Source organism: Morone saxatilis, unplaced genomic scaffold, assembly GCF_004916995.1.
Source record: "Morone saxatilis isolate NCDOM2014 unplaced genomic scaffold, NCSU_SB_2.0 Contig9, whole genome shotgun sequence".
In the NCBI taxonomy this organism is placed as follows: domain Eukaryota; kingdom Metazoa; phylum Chordata; class Actinopteri; family Moronidae; genus Morone; species Morone saxatilis.
This window is the reverse complement of record NW_023340268.1, coordinates 11,245,630-11,261,604: the sequence shown is the minus strand read 5'-3', so window position 1 is coordinate 11,261,604 and position 15,975 is coordinate 11,245,630. Positions and strand designations below refer to the sequence as shown.

Here is a 15,975-nt window from a genome sequence, read left to right as displayed (position 1 = left end):
TGTGTGTGTGTGTGTTTTAGGGCAAGTAGATCAAGTCAGTTTTAGGTCATTCTCCAACCTCTAGCAGTGACCTCTTTGACAGCTCGGGGAGGAGGGAGTTACTGTATTTGTGTCACATAAAAGTGGAGCTCAACTTGACATAAAGCAATAAGCATTCATCAAATGATTTCCTGGTCAGACACTCCGGGGCTGAAACCACTGCGTGGCTGCAGGGAGAGTTCATTAAATTAGCTCTAATCATGGCATCCATTTAAATGGTACCTAATATAGTCCACATCTGATAAAAGCAGAGTCATGCTGTGACTATATGAGAGATATAAGGGTTTGCACCTGGAAAATATGTAAACACGCCCACATATGATCTTGAAGTTACTTACTAAGGAGGGACGTTTTCTTTATCTGAAACCCAACATCACATTTCAAGGAAATGGTCATTACTGTATTTCCCTAGACATATTTTAGTTCCTGTTTTAGTTCCCTTTTAAAGATGACAAGCCTTGACTTGACAAGCCTTAGTGTATACTAATATACTCACAGGACATTAAGATACGTGACAATAGTGTTGCCAGGAGATAAAAACTGCTCAACTATATGTTTTTTGTATTGATTCCTATGTAGATATAGTTGCACAAGCTTAATCTCTAAATGTTGTGTTTAACTGTGTGATTCGACTCTATAGGGTTGCATAAGTAAAGACAGAATAAAAAAAACATCTGTGGTGCTGTACCATTAAATTAAATCAATTATGTAAACTGTAGCATCAAGTGTAACATAATTACCAGTTTTAGGGTCCTAAACAAAACTTTCCAAACCCAAAACAGTTAAAGATGCAGGTTAAATGGCATTTTAGCATTTCCAATGCCTTCTAATTCTTTGTCAATTTTTCCTGTATCTTTTTATTTAAATACTAAGCTCTCCCAGCTTTCCAGTCAGTGGAGCAGGAGCTGATCATGAGCCTCAGTGGGCATTAAGTCGGCTCAGAGGAGGATACAGTTTCCTGGAGTTTGCCACACAAGACAAGTCCAGACAAGAGACGGAGAGAGAAATGGATTTGTGAAATCTGACCTGGTTTCTAGTCTTGCAGCCGCCTCCATGAGCTCCGTATATCATGCTAATGCCCTGTGTGTTTGTGTGTGTGTGTGGCGGGGGTGTGTCTCCTCTTTCACCCTCTGGGCAAGAGTTGAAAGCTGGTACTGTACAAGTGAGATAGATTTAATGTCATCTGCATGATAATGTAATGAGATCTCCTCAGAGCTTATATTTGAAGTTGTGATTTGATTCTAACATACTCATGACTGCATGAAGTATAGACGTGATCGTGTAGCTGTAATGTAGAACCTACAAACCTCAGACTTTAATTTACACCTAATTTAATCGTATCTGCTTTACCATGAACATTTCAGCATGAATTGATTTCTGCTCCAATCAGTTAAATATCAGTTACTGTTAACGTTAGCTAGTGAAATAGTTGAACTTTCAGCTAATTTCAAGTTCCCTATGTCAAAGGTTATATACTGCATATGAAATTTAGATTCCTAATATAGTGGCAAACAACCATTTGCTATGTAAAGATAATGGTGTAATGTCAGTGAATTATTTTGATCAAAGCAGAGTTGGTGATAGTTGGAACAGTGGAAAGACTAACTAAGCTGGTTTCATTATGTTTGTGCCAAATAAAGTTACGAGGTTACAATGATATGCGATGTAAATTTAATTACAGTAATTATAGTCTTCTATGGAGTATGTCGAGTGATAGCAATATTACGGCTATTTCTGGTTAAATGAAAGGTCTATCCCTGTAGGGATCCTTTACTTAATATTTTCAGACACTTAAACAGACACAATCTGAGCCTGTCAGTGGCAAAAACAAGCACTTAGTGCATGTTTAACAATTACATAGTGGCCATTGCAACTCTTTTTACGAATATTGTCATATGTAGCTATTAACTTTTAGATGTTTAACGTTACTCAAAGTTACTAAACAAGGTGTTTCTGGCTTCTTAACACTGCTCAAAGCAGTGGTTCTCAAGCTGTGGGGCAAGTTCTTCACACTGATGTCTCTGAGTCCTTGTTTCTTATATTAGTTGGAGAATGCAGCCCTTCTACTACTACCACTTGTTGCAAGAAAAGCTCCTTTACTGTGGAAATGAGACCTAAAATCCTTTCAAATAGCCTGCATGTCGTGTCATGCCTTTACATTCTCCGGTTTATTTGTAACTCCTTAAATCTCAGTTGTTGTTTAGATGAGGACATTAAAGAAAAGCCCTCTGGCAAAGTCTGGAGCAAAAGGCTTAAAGTGCATAGGTGAAAACAAAACATTAAAGCTTTAACCCCATTCATGTGTGGTGTCACCTCACACCACGTATGCCCGTCCCCTCTGGATTTATTTACATTCTCTAAATCTGTTAAGGGACCTTCGCTGGATGGAAAACTCCCATAAAGTCTGAGTGATTGACTTGTCATTGTAAAGGATGAGCAGAAGAAGAAGAAGAAGAAGAAGAAGTTTAAAAAAACAAATAAAAAAAAACAAACAAACAAAAGCTGCTGAGCCTAGCAATTAGTGGTTTTGTCATGTAATTGGTAGTCAGGGGAGGAGTGGAAACACATTCAATTTCGCAAGGAGCAGGAACAATACAAAACATTCCTGCATTAGAGCGGATAAACTTAAACTACAGCCTAAGTCACAACTGTATCAAATGACAGGGACTTCGTCAGTTCAGTTTAAAACCAATAAAACTGCAATGCACCAACATTCAACATGTTTTAAATCCTGACATGTCAAAGGAAGAGTTGTTTCCGATGTGGTCCTTGAGAGTAAATATAATTCAGTGTGTTGCAAGGCCTCCATTTTTAAGAAGTCCTCACTTGTGGTTGAAAGCAGCTTTGTCATGCTTTCTGACCTGACCCAGTTAGTCAAACACAGGTTTATTTAGACACCAAACACTTCAACAAACGCTTCATTCCAACCATGGCACCATCGATCTGACACTCAAGTATATTTTTTACTGTCATTTAAGGCCTCGCCACTGTGGCTTTCCTTTTGGACACACACTGCTCACTTGTACTTTGCAGTTTGCTACTCTGCTGCCAACCACATGAGTAGACTAGCAGAACAAAATCAGGCCTTTGAATTACTTATAAGGAGGAAGAAGGAGTTAATGTGTCAATGAAGCTGCTGTGCAGTTTTACAGATATCTTTGTTTTATTTGGTGTAGCTATTTTGAAGAGAAATGTTTCGATAGAGGGGGCCGAGGGAAGAAAGCAGAGTTGTGTTTGTGTTCATTTAGTGGTTAAAACCACTTAAGGGCTTTGTATGTAGTTTCTAAAATATCTGAATGGACTCGTTCAGGTCAGGTGTGTGTTGGTGCAGAGGTAATTTTATGGGTAATCATCAGGGGCGAGCTGAGACTTTGTATTACCATCTTGTCATCTTATAGAACATCAGAACTGTTTATGTTCCTACAATTCTATATGCCTCTGAGCTTGGGAGACTGGAAAACACAAACAAATACACAGAAACAAACACTGGATACTCTCATAAATGCACGCTGGTCAAACTAAGAACAAATCTGCCTCTATAGTATCTGAGAGAGCGATCTTAAGTTTTCTTCTGACCAGGCCTGATCCCAGTGACCTGAGAAACCAAATATTCATCCACATCCTTAAAGGGTTAAAGGGTCACCCACATTACAAACAAACCAGCACGTAAATGCCATGAAGGTAGCTTTGTAGCTGGGCCAAGCTACTTTCATGAAACCAGAAGACCAGACCTACATGAATTGCTGGACAAATATGAGATATGGGCAGTGATTCAAAGATGTGGAACCAGGCTACCTCCAATATGTGTGTGTATGAGACAATGTGTGCCCTGGATACTCACAGACCTCACTGTGATCATCTCAAAATCTTTACTAAATAAAACAGATAAAATAATCTGCGTGGATAGATACCACTAAAGGTTAGTGAGACAAATGTTTTGGCATTCTGGGTGAATAGCCCCTTTAATTCAGACACAAATCACTCTGACAACTATTTACTGACTACCTCAGTATACTCAGACCTGTGTAGTAAAATGTGTATGTATGCAGGAGCCACATTTCTTAATACAGAGCAGGATACAACCAATCAAAGTGTGCCCCAAAATGAAAAAGGCAACCTGACCGCAGTCAGTGAGTCCCTTTTCATGTTTCAGCAGGGGATGAAGCTAAAACACATTGTTCTCACTGAGTAAAGCAAACCAAGGCTTTTTGCTAATTCATACGACCTTATGTGGACTCACAGAGAGTGTAAGTGAGGAGGAGAGGCAGGAAAAGGGGAGGAAGAAAGTGAGCTTGTGGCTGTGTATCTGCTCTGTTCAGGCACTCTGACATTTCTGCTGCCAGGCTAAAAGTAGTGCTGCTTTAGTCATAATTCAGCGAGCTACAGCACAGCAGCAAAAGACTGACAAACTAGAGTAAACAGGCCGTATACAACCTTTTATGCAGAGATGACGGCAACTAGACTTCTGATAGACTCCCTTTTTATTACAGTAACTCTGAAGTTAGTGACACATGTAAGTTATGCTTATAGCTGTAGTAATACAAAGTGTGATGTCTGGTACTTGCTTTATGGCCGCTATCTTTCACTGAATATTTTATTTTATGCATTTTACAGCCATTTCTACTCTGCCAACACCCTCAGAACATTCTTACATGACATAGTGGTTCAATATAGGAATGGCGATGTTGGTTAGTAGCTTGTGTTCAAACGGAAATATCTCAGCACTTCTTGTAAAATATATTACATACTGTACATTCATGGTGTCACTAGCGATCCCCTGACTTTTCATTTAGCGCCACCAGCAGCTCAAACATTTCTGTTTTCCAGTGAAATATCTCAATCTACAATACTGATTGGCGCATAAAGTGGTACAGGCATTCATGGTTACAGATGTTGTACATAATGACTTTGGTGAGCCGACACAAAGTTGAATTCTGTAGTTTTGAGTGAATATTTCAACAAATATTGGTTGGAACTCCGTGATGTCTCCTACAGACATTCATGTCCTCCACAGGATGAACTGTATTGATTTTGATGGTCGCTTAACTTTTTATTAAGCACCATCATCGGGTCAGATTCTTTTGTCCAATACAATGATTTATGTCCAGATACCTGCAAAGCTGATGACATTCCCATCAGCCTCAGCTGTAATTTATGTTTAGTGCTAATTAGCAAATTTGTTGTGAGCAGTTCAGTTCAAGAGCAGCAGTTAAATCGCAAAACAAATATGTGAAGATTCAAGTCAGTGAGTTTGTCTTCAATCTAATTTTGTTAAAAAGTCATGAGAAAATAATAATGTGAATCCTGTATCGTGAATTGTATCAAATCATGAGTTGAGTGTATCGTTACATCCCTATTCACAAGTGATTTTTCTTGGTTTCATTGTATCTGAATAATTTTTAGAAGCCTGAAGATATAAAACTACTCACTATTTTACAAGAGAGAAAACTCCAAAAAATAACCACATTTTCTGTAATGATCTGGTGACCTCTTATATTTATCTTGTGAGCCCTTAAAGGGTTCAGAGCCCCAGGTTTAGGAAACACTGCATAACACTGCTGCAAAGTCACAAATCCCACACTTGAAGCTGAATTCATTCAACACTGAATTCTAATTTTGTGGCCCAAGATTTGCAAATCCAAAACTAATGATGAAACTAATGATTTAGAAAGAAATAGGCCACTCGAATACATTTGCATTCAGCAGCAATAAGAATAAATATTAAACACAAAACACACGGTATAATTTCTATCACTAATCCAAAGAGCTAATTAGAACAGAAAATATAAGTGATCCATATTCTGCAACCTTCAGCTGTGTCTCTGAATAAACACAGTGATGCCTGCTGGCCAACCTCTACATTAATCTGTGCACTGTGATTGGCTGGTTTGTCTCAGCTGCTGCGAACCTCCTGGCTGCGTTCAAAGGGAACGTCACATTACCATCGGTGTATCTCAGTCAGAAGTGGGTCAGTGGAGGCATTAACATACATTACACACCAAATGATGCAATATCTCGGAATATCCCCCCCGCTCACTGTCCACTCATCACCAGTGGAGCTGCTGCGGAGCACTTAGAGCCTGCATGGAGCTTAAATATGTCTTAAAATGTATGTAAGTACACTAGTGTCAATATGTTCAATGCTCAGTTTGTGTGCAATTAAACTGTTTTAGAGCTGTTTAAAATATAATACAAAGCAAAGCACTTGAGCATGTGTGTGTGTGTGTTTCAAAGGGGGTGGGGGGTGGGGATTTATCAGAGTTAAAGGAATAGGTCGACATTTGGGGAAATACACTTATTTGGCAGTGGGTTAGATGAGAAGTGACACCACTATCATGTCTGTCCAGCAGCCGGTTAGCTTAGCTTAGCATAAAGACTGGGAACAGGTGTAAGTAATGTAGTTGTCAGATGGAATGAAAAAAATAATTCTGCATTGTTTTTTGTCCATCAAGAGTCCAAATGCAGTGCTAAATTGGTGGAGTACTCCTTTAAGCACAAAAAGCATTACACTGTATTATACACAGAGTGATACGTGAAGTGCTTAGCCATCTATGAAGCATCATTATCCTTAACGGTTTTGCCAGAATCCTGGTCAGAGATTGTTTTTAAAATGGCTGCAAAAAAATAAAAAGAATATTCACTGTTTATACAACCTGACAATATTTTCTCTTTTTCTTCTACCTATGAATAATCATCAGTCAGGTCCTGCTGTAATTCTTCTGCTCATCACTTTCCCAGGATCCAACTGAACGCAAGTTATGATTACAGCTGGTTTTGAAATAAAAACACTCACACAAAGTACAAGTTGAAAAGATTTTCATGTGGTGCATAATGCTTGGTTAAAAACATCTGCCTGTTATACAAGAACGCCCACACTGCAGAGGGCATGGCTCCTCTCGGCTTTCTAAAAAGGGTAAAAGTTGAAAAATCAATAAACAAACTCTGCACAGAGCTCCTGCAAGAGGCAGCTGTAAACAAAAAGGATCAAGTTCTCATTAGAAGAGGATTCATTGGACTGACTAATTATTACAATCATTGCATGTAATAACCACTGAATATGATTTAAACTAGTGGCATACTCTTCACTAAGATAAATCAGTTTTTAAGCATTGGTGTGAAACACAGTCTACTCAACCATGTAGCAACAACTCCACCTACACAGCTGAAGACATCCCTCTGGGACACCCTTCAGCCAGCACTTTTACCCTCTTCCTAACCCCGATCACAACCACAAGCCACAAACCAACCGGTCTGACCTTGCTGTAATCTTCGAGCAGCCGGTTCAGCCCTGCATCCCACCTGTAAACCCACGCCTGCTTTCACACTTTACAACTGACCCCTGGCGAGCCTACCGTCCTCGTAGAAGACATCCTCCGCTTCCTCACGCATCATCTCATCCAGGTCATCCTCTGCAATGTCGGTCATAGCCATCACTACTCCTTTTCTTCTTTTTCTTCTTCTTCTTCTTCTTCTTCCTCTCTCCCCCTCGTCTCCCTTGGCTGACTAATCGGAGCTTCAGAGAGAGTGACTGGGCTGTAAAATTGAATCAACACCGGCTCGGCCTCTTCGCTTCAGGCGCCAGTCCGATCACTGGCAGGCTCCTCGCTCGAGTAGCAGGGACTGGGACTGAGCTGAGCTTCAGCTCTCTGCACGAGGATGTGTGTGTGAGTGTGTGAGTGCCAGGTGAAGTGTGTGTGTGTATGTGTGTGGGTGAGAGAGAGGACTCCAAGCGACCTTCACTAAGTTTCAGCAACAGTACTGATTTCATAACATCCTGTGCAAAGCTGAAGTGAGAGTGTGCTGTTTGGAGAGCACTTGTATGAGTAAGTGTGCGCATGTGTGTGTGTACTGTACGGGGAGGGTCAGTGGTGTGTGCATGTGTCTGTGTGTGTCCATATGCACAGTATGGCTCTCTACAGTGAGTCAGCTCGGGTGGTTGGTGATTAACAGGAATAATTATATTCTGTATTTTGAGCTAGCAAGGACATGCAAAAAAAAAGTGAGAAAATGTGTGTTTGTGTGTACATGGCATGTGTGTGATATGTGGGGCTAGCTATACTTGTCATTCCTTCACAGCTCACTAGGAATCATGGGACTACACTGATTGCTCCCTCTATTTTTTCACTTGGCCCACATTGAAGGGGCCTCAGCAGAGCTGATAACGTCTGGCGTCGTCTGCTGCTGCTGAAAGTCTCCATGGTGCTGCTCAGGGTAAACACACTCACCTGCTCTGAAGAAGACAGATTCAGACATTGTGGGAAGCTCTTGTTTGTACCTTTCTCATAATCATAGTTTGTTTTCATTTGGGACTTTTGCATTGATGATGATGTTTTAGGCACAGAACTGTAGTAAGCATCTGTGTTTTTGAGACATAAATGTGAGTCAGATTTTTGAACGACACTGCAGATTGTTTGACACCGCTTAATGCAGTTTTAAAGATATTTCCAGAATCCTTAAACTTAAAAAGATATTTCAATTGCTGCACAAGAGAGACTTTTAACAGGTTTCCCAAACTCCCAAGTTTTCTGTTCAGGACCTTGTGTTGAAATTGCTTTTGTGAATGGTTTCCCATAATTTATTCCTAGTAATGTATTCATATTTTTTGTGTTTAAAAAAAAATTATAAATTGCAATCCAAGCCATTGTCGACTTTCGTAGATTAACTCTTCTGGATCTGGAAATTTTCATGAATCTTGTCAAACAACCTGCAAGGGTTTTAAAGATTGGCTTATATTATCCTTCAGAAAATGTTATGCTTGCAAAAGTCTCAAAATGAAAAAACAAGGATTATCTAGGAGGCAAACTGTTGATATGTTGCTCCATAAGGTTAGGAATGATCATGTTAGCAGCTCTGTGTAGCACTTTAAGCTAAATGCTAACACACTCATAATTACAATTTCACTCAGCAGTTATAATGTTTATAATCACTGTCTCAGTTTATGTACCATCTCAGCTAATTAGCACTAAAGACAAAGTTGAGTTAAAGTGTAACTGAGGCTGATGGGAAATGTCATCCATTTTGCAGGATTCTGGTCATAATTCAAATTTGACCTGATGGATAATTGAACGCATGTACACATTTTCATGTCAATCCATCCAACACATCATTGAAGCAAAGTGATCACCAGAGCCACGCCGCTAGCTTGGCTAAAAACTGGGTCAAACTTGTGAACCATGCTAACTGTTGTCATGTGTTATGACAAACTTTCCTGTCAGTCATGGACGACTACTTTATGACTTTGAAAAAGTTTTGCACCATCCACAGGAGGCCCCTTACCAATGCCTCTCAAGCATTTTATCCCAAATCACTGGTAGCATGGAGTCTTGTCTCTCCTGGACCTCTAATTTATTACGAGATGAAAAAGTTAAAAAAGAAAAAACACCCAGACAGAATATCCTCCTCTTTCTCACTCCATGCCTCCATCTGTCTCAGTTTCTCTGACTCACATCCCATTTACACAAACCAATTCCCAACCAAAATAGAAACTAGGCCTCAAGTCAATTCATTATCACTTTTCCTTCAGACTTCCTCTCCCTTGCCACTGCCTCCCTTTAAGGCCAAAGCTCAAGGGAACGGACTCGGAGACAAACTCATTTTCACTGAGGCTAGTCCAGACAATTCGCATACACCACATCTATCAGGAGGCGGGATGTGTTGTGTCACTAGATATGAAGCACTTCTTTTGTGCACCGAAAGTTGTTTTGTGTAATTTGCTGGGTTAATAGCGATGCTTACAAGTTTATAGGATGGGAGGATTTCTTATTTGTCTGAGGTCATTGAGGAGGACGGCGTGAGAAACAGACTACAGTTAGGTGTTGGTGTTAGAGAGACAGTGTGTGCGTGTCTGTTTAAATGTTATCCATCAGTCCGAACCAGGAACCAAAACTGTGACTGTGGCCAAAACTAGAAGCAAAAATAGGGACTCTGAACTGCTTTGGTCACCACAACCCAAAACACTCACACAAATCAGTCTATAAACTACCAAAAGCTACTGTTATAAGTGTAGTCTAAGTGTAAGTAGTAAATTGCATTAAACATTTTTTTTTACTTCAGTATGTACAAAGTGAACACGTCACCATTCATACTACCATGTGCATTTATTTGGACTGTCTTCAGTTAAAAGGACCTGTATGTAGGATTAGGTGCCATCTAACGGAGAACACAGCTCGGGTCTGTATTTGTTGACAACCTGGGAATGAATGGATGTTTAGTTTTATCCATTCTGGGCTACTGTAGAAACAATGTAGTACAGTAAGTGGTGCAAGAGCCTCTTGGAACGACAGAAGGAGAATCATGCAAACTAGAGCAGAAATGTAAGAACTAAATCTATTAATCCTTTTAAGACATTTGTAACACAACAAGGCTATACGCTCGTTCCAGGTCCTCCAGTGGAAGGATTAACTGTTTTTGTCTTATTTATATGACTGCAGACTGACTGTCTTTACGTTTTGGACTGTTTGTCAGACAAAACAAGCAACTTGTAGTTGACACCCTAAAACTGTGATGGGAATTTTTTGGTGTTTTCTGACATATCATCAACTAAATGATTGAAAAAGTTATTTGTCAGTTAGCTGCAGCATTAATTCAGACACATATTCTCACACTTACAGACACGTCTTTTGTATGTTTCACACAGTGAGCAGGGTGGGATACAGCTGTTTGAAACACCCTGCTGACAGTATGGAAAGAAACAGTGTTAATAAATGTGCCTGATCCAAAGTGAGACGTGGCAGAGAGCAGTATATGCATCTCAAAATCACTTTCACAGAAATCACACAAGCTATTAAGGCAATCATACAGCCTCTTTAAATAAAGTGAAAGAGCAACTTTACCAGCAGGAACAGGAAATTACAGAAAGTGGTGAAATAAACTGCATAACAGAACAATGGAGAATCATGAAGACGCAGTGGGAAGTGCAGCAAAATAATATATTATATGACGTGTAAGTTTATTTTATAATCGTGCCAAATAGCAAGGCTCCATCCCACGTAAACTACTTGCAAATGCTGAATTCTAACCAATATATAGTGCCTCACAGCAGACGGCAAGGACATTGACTTTTTGCTCTGATCCTAGAAACATGATGGCAGGGAGTAGAGAGTAACTGGTCATGGAGGCAAGTAAACAGAAAACACACTCATACAGAACACTGACACATACAAAGCAAAGCCCACTGTCTTATGCAGATACGTCCCACTCCCATCTGTTCACCGCTATAATCATCACATGTACTTGTGACTGTATCATGATTTATGTGCAAAATTGAGATTAAACCCAAAATTAGATTATTCACAGCAAAAATGGCGCTCAAACATTGCTTTTTTCTACCTTACAGGCAGCAGTGCCGCAAAACGGGGTCATGTTTGGTTTGCATTTGCCCTACTGCATTTCAATGACTGGGTACATTGCTGTCACCAGCAGAGAAAACCCCCTGCTTCGGGAAATGCAAACGCATGCTGCTGGGATGCAAACACACACACAAACAGACACACACACGTCCATATAATAATACTCAGACACAATGCCACCAAAACACTGCACAGACAAACAGACAAGAACATACACACACAACACACAGTTGTTACTCCGGCATGGCAAAGAGTAGCACAATCAGACCCGCTTGGTACAATGGTGTTGTTTGAATGGGGTCAAACAATGGAGCTCTTTGGCATCTGAATCGAGCCAGATGATGAGTGTCCCAGGAGGCTGAATAGGCGGCTTCAGCCTCCTACACACTCGCTCTTCTGGCCCTGACAATATGCATCAGTGTGCCGCCTGTTACTGTGGACTAAAATATCCGTTATTAGCATGGAAGCAGCGACTCATTAGCATCCAGGCTAATTCTATGGTGTGAGCAAATTTGCATGTATGCAGCCACTTGCACAGATGCTACAATGGCCATAAAATACTAGAAAACTAGCATCAATTAGCATCAGACAACAGTTAACAACTTAAAGATTTAGGTGTACATTATTATTCAACTTTTTTGGATTGGCTTGGAGACTCATAAAAGCCCAACAACAAAATTCAGTCAAGTTAGTGTTTTGCAGAATCATAGAGAGAACTACAACTTAACTTGGAAATATTTTAAAAAGTAGAGTTTGACAACTCAGATCATGCATTTTTTGAAACCCTTCCCTGATTCAATAAAAAAAGCTATTGTATATGAGTTTGTCAGATTCACTGGTTTAGATAACAGGTAGGCTTAGTTGTGTCTTAAACTGACTCATATTTAAAAATGATCAATGTTCACAACAAGAAGCAGGTTATTTATGCTTCTTTTTTCACTTCAGGGCTGAAACTATCATTGAGGTCATTGAGTTCTTGTCCTGTTTTTTTAGCAACATGGGGGTTTAGTAAGTCAGATATAATTAGACATCTAAATTTGGTAGCTGTAAGCCAACAAAAAATAATTTAATTTAAATTCACAGACTATATAATTGAGCAGTAAATTGAATCATGAAAAAAAAAAAATCCCACTTTATTTTCATGAAGCGCTGCTACACTCAAACAAACCAAAAGAAATATTTTTAAAATGTGATTTCAAGCCAATGCGTAACACTTGCTGGTATAATAATATGTTAAACATATGTGTATCTCAGTATAAATAACTGCAAAATGTGAATATATGAAGAAACAGGCAATGAAACTGTAAAAAATAAATGCATGAATGAACGGTGGAAAATACACCCATCACACAACAGGATATTGCTGCTACACAAAAAGCCAATTCATAAATCCTGTGGAAACTGGATTTCCGAGTACAGGGAACTTAAGTAAATGCGTGCTGCAAGAGCATGTCACCCCAGGCCCAGACTGCTCAGAGATATCAAAAAACATGAAGAGGTGAGCAGGGGGGGAAGTTTAAGGAGGAGACAGATGGGAAAAAAGTTCTTGATGTCAGCGTGACTTCCTGTGCCAGACCACGACAGACAGATACGGGTCTAAGGTGATGAAAAAGGAGGGAGGACAGAAATATAATGTCCTTTTGGAGGATGGCGCGAGGGCTCCTCAGTTCAACTTACCTTTGATGATTCCCACAGACTAAAGTGACAGAGAGTCAGAGAGGATGATGGATGGAAGACAGAGGAAAAAGAAACAGATGGGTAAAAAAAAGAGACTATCGTTTTCACTTTGTTCCCTCCACCCCAGGCCTCTGCCTCTAAGAAGGATGACAAAATGGGATTATTGTGAAGGGGCGCCTGGTTACCCTGGTAACAATAATGAGGGCATTGCATGGTAAATCCAATTTGCCATGGCACTCTCTGACTCATCTGAGGTGCACGTGTGTGAGTTAGTGTGTGCAGGACGCTTCATGTGTCTGTTGGAGGACAACCATAATGTACGTACCCACCTGGCATACATACTTGTGCATGTGGACAACACAGACACACACCTAAAAGACACACACTCAGGCGCACACAACTTATCTTTGTCTCCGCAATTTCTTCATAACCAAGAACTTTCTACATGAAGAAACAACAACAAACTGGAGATCACAGAGTCTTGATGTGACTTTTGTACCGAAGTCACAGTACAGGACAGCTATCATGCCAAAGTTACAAGCAGGTAAAACCTAAATTATCCAAAAACTTAGACCAGAAAATGGGTATAATGAATAAAACAGAGAGATACTGCATAAAACATAGAGCAATCAGTGACTGAACTGCTGATTGAAATACCTCATGAATACCTGGAGTCAGAGGTATTTAACCAGAAAATTAGTCTGTGCAAACAAGAGGATATCAGAATGTATGAACTTGCAAATAAGTCCTGAAATTATTTTCATTCAGACTTCTCAGCAGCATCCAAACATTATTCAGACAAACACCACCTGGACAAACATGCAGCCTGTAATTGCTTGAATATACTGCCTGGTTTAGTGTGCAAGAGGAAGCATGGTGAGAAACCACCAAAGTTTTGTTAATAAATAGCCAAAAGTAAAGTTGCAGGAAAACAACTGGTAGATATACCTACTGTAAGTGTAACGATATCTTTTCATCTTTATATGGTTGTATGTCCTGACTCTGCGGTACATTATGGTAAAGAATAATCCCAGCGGATGCCTCCTTCTCAGTGTGAAGCCTACAACTCCTTTTTTGCTGTCACCAATTTTTATTTTTGCTCCCCGTCTCCCTGTCTCTCCCTGTCGCTATTGTATTTTCTCTCTCTCTGTTCCACAATTGGACCCTTTTCTCTCTCACATTTACTCTTTGCCTTTCTGTCTCTGTCTCAGAGTGCACAGAGGGCATCAGACAATGGCAGCAATACAGCCGCTGCACGCCAGCTGTGCAGACTGGCACCACAGAGATGGCAGTGCCCATGTTGTGCCCTGCTGCTGCCGGGTACACCTGGAGGGAAGAGATAACAGGCAGCTAAAGCGCTCAACCAAATGATCCAGCAGACCATAGTCTTATCTGTTAATTTCTCTCAATTTCAAATTGACACGGATGTGCACAAGACAATACAGAGGATGAGCTCATGAAAAACAACTGTTGTAGTTGCAAAGTTTTAATGTTTAGATCTTATAGAACGACCGAGGGGCCACAGTGAGAAATGTTTTACAGATTTTTGTACACTGAGCACTTGATAGTCTATTGCGTGTGCACAAGATACAGTTTGTTCCCACCTTTTTTGATTAATTCATGCGCACGAGAGATACAGTGTGTACAGAAAGCAAGCATGACACACCAGCCTTTCTCCCCAAAGCAGGTACACTGTACTTCATGCTTCTCATTTGAAAACATGACAGCTGGAAACATTAAAAAGTCAGCCGTGTTTTCAACGAGTTGGTTGAAAACTGACGTAGCTACAGCTGATAAAATTCCACTTCACACGGCAAAACTGATGGTTATCGGCCTGCTTTTGTCCTACTCTTTTTGAAATCAATGATCTATTGTTTCTGCAACCATTATTATTGTGCACTGCATACTGTGCAAGAACGAAACAGGCGTAGCAACAGAAACTAAGGGGAATGGGGTTCAGTGAATGGTCAATTAGATTAAAAAATATATGGCCAAATGTAAAATGTGCTTGTTTTTAGAACTCTTTCTGAAAGTAACCTCATTTACATGCTACAGCCATCAAATCACCTTCTTATGACTTAGCAGATTCTTGACAGTTAATATCTCCCCATAGCCCAGAGCAGTTCATTAGGTATTGCATAATCTAGTACTATTTTTGACAGAGACATTTTCCTGTGAGTGAGATCCAGAAACCAGATGAGGAGGGTTGCAGCAGGGTGGGGTACCTTGGTGGCAAGAGCTTTAAAAACCACAGTTTCCTCTCCCACGCCACCCAGAACATCCCTGTATACTCCAGCACACATTAGAGCCCACACCTGCTGGCTACAGAAAGGAGAAGTTAGCTTTCAAAACTAGAAAATTCAGCAATCGAGGCAATGTGTACTATAAGTACCCACCGTTATGACCTTCTCTGTTACTGTCATGGAAATACACGTTGCTGGCATGTTGCACTGTTCCTGTGATCAACAGGTATGAACATTTGGTCAAATCAAAAATAAACATCTGAATTCTAAAGCAGCCAGAGGTGGGATGCCTTTTTAGGTTCAAACTAATTCTACCAAGCCAACAGGAAGGGAGGATATCACAACACAGCTTCTGAGAAATAGGGTGTGGACATGGAAGGAAGGTTGAGCAATAGTGTGTAAAATAACATTAAGTGCCTATTGCAGCTGTATTTCTCTGAGAGTACAACAGAGTGCACGTGTCACAGTAGCCATAGAGGGTGTCACAGTCATGAAGTGGGTAGTGCATTTATTCAGAGTTGGGGGATGACAGGACTGGTCAGTGAAAGTGTTACACATGCAAGCCTTTCTGCCCCGATGGTCAGAGGGACACGGGCAGTGAGAGCTGGGCTGGAAACTGTAGTGACAGCTCATCATCACGCATAAGGGCATCTAAAAAATTGCCGTGT

General features: G+C 40.3%; 1 protein-coding gene across 1 annotated transcript in view; it reads right to left on the bottom strand.

Annotated features, from left to right (window-relative positions):
• Positions 1-7,771, bottom strand: part of ripor2 (RHO family interacting cell polarization regulator 2) — a 60,438-nt gene extending 52,667 nt beyond the window's left edge. The window contains exon 1 of the mRNA XM_035681109.1: positions 7,392-7,771. Coding sequence (XP_035537002.1) covers positions 7,392-7,470 — 79 coding nt within the window. The 5' untranslated portion in view covers positions 7,471-7,771. The remainder of the gene's footprint in view (positions 1-7,391) is intronic.
• Positions 7,772-15,975: the final 8,204 nt, after the last annotated feature.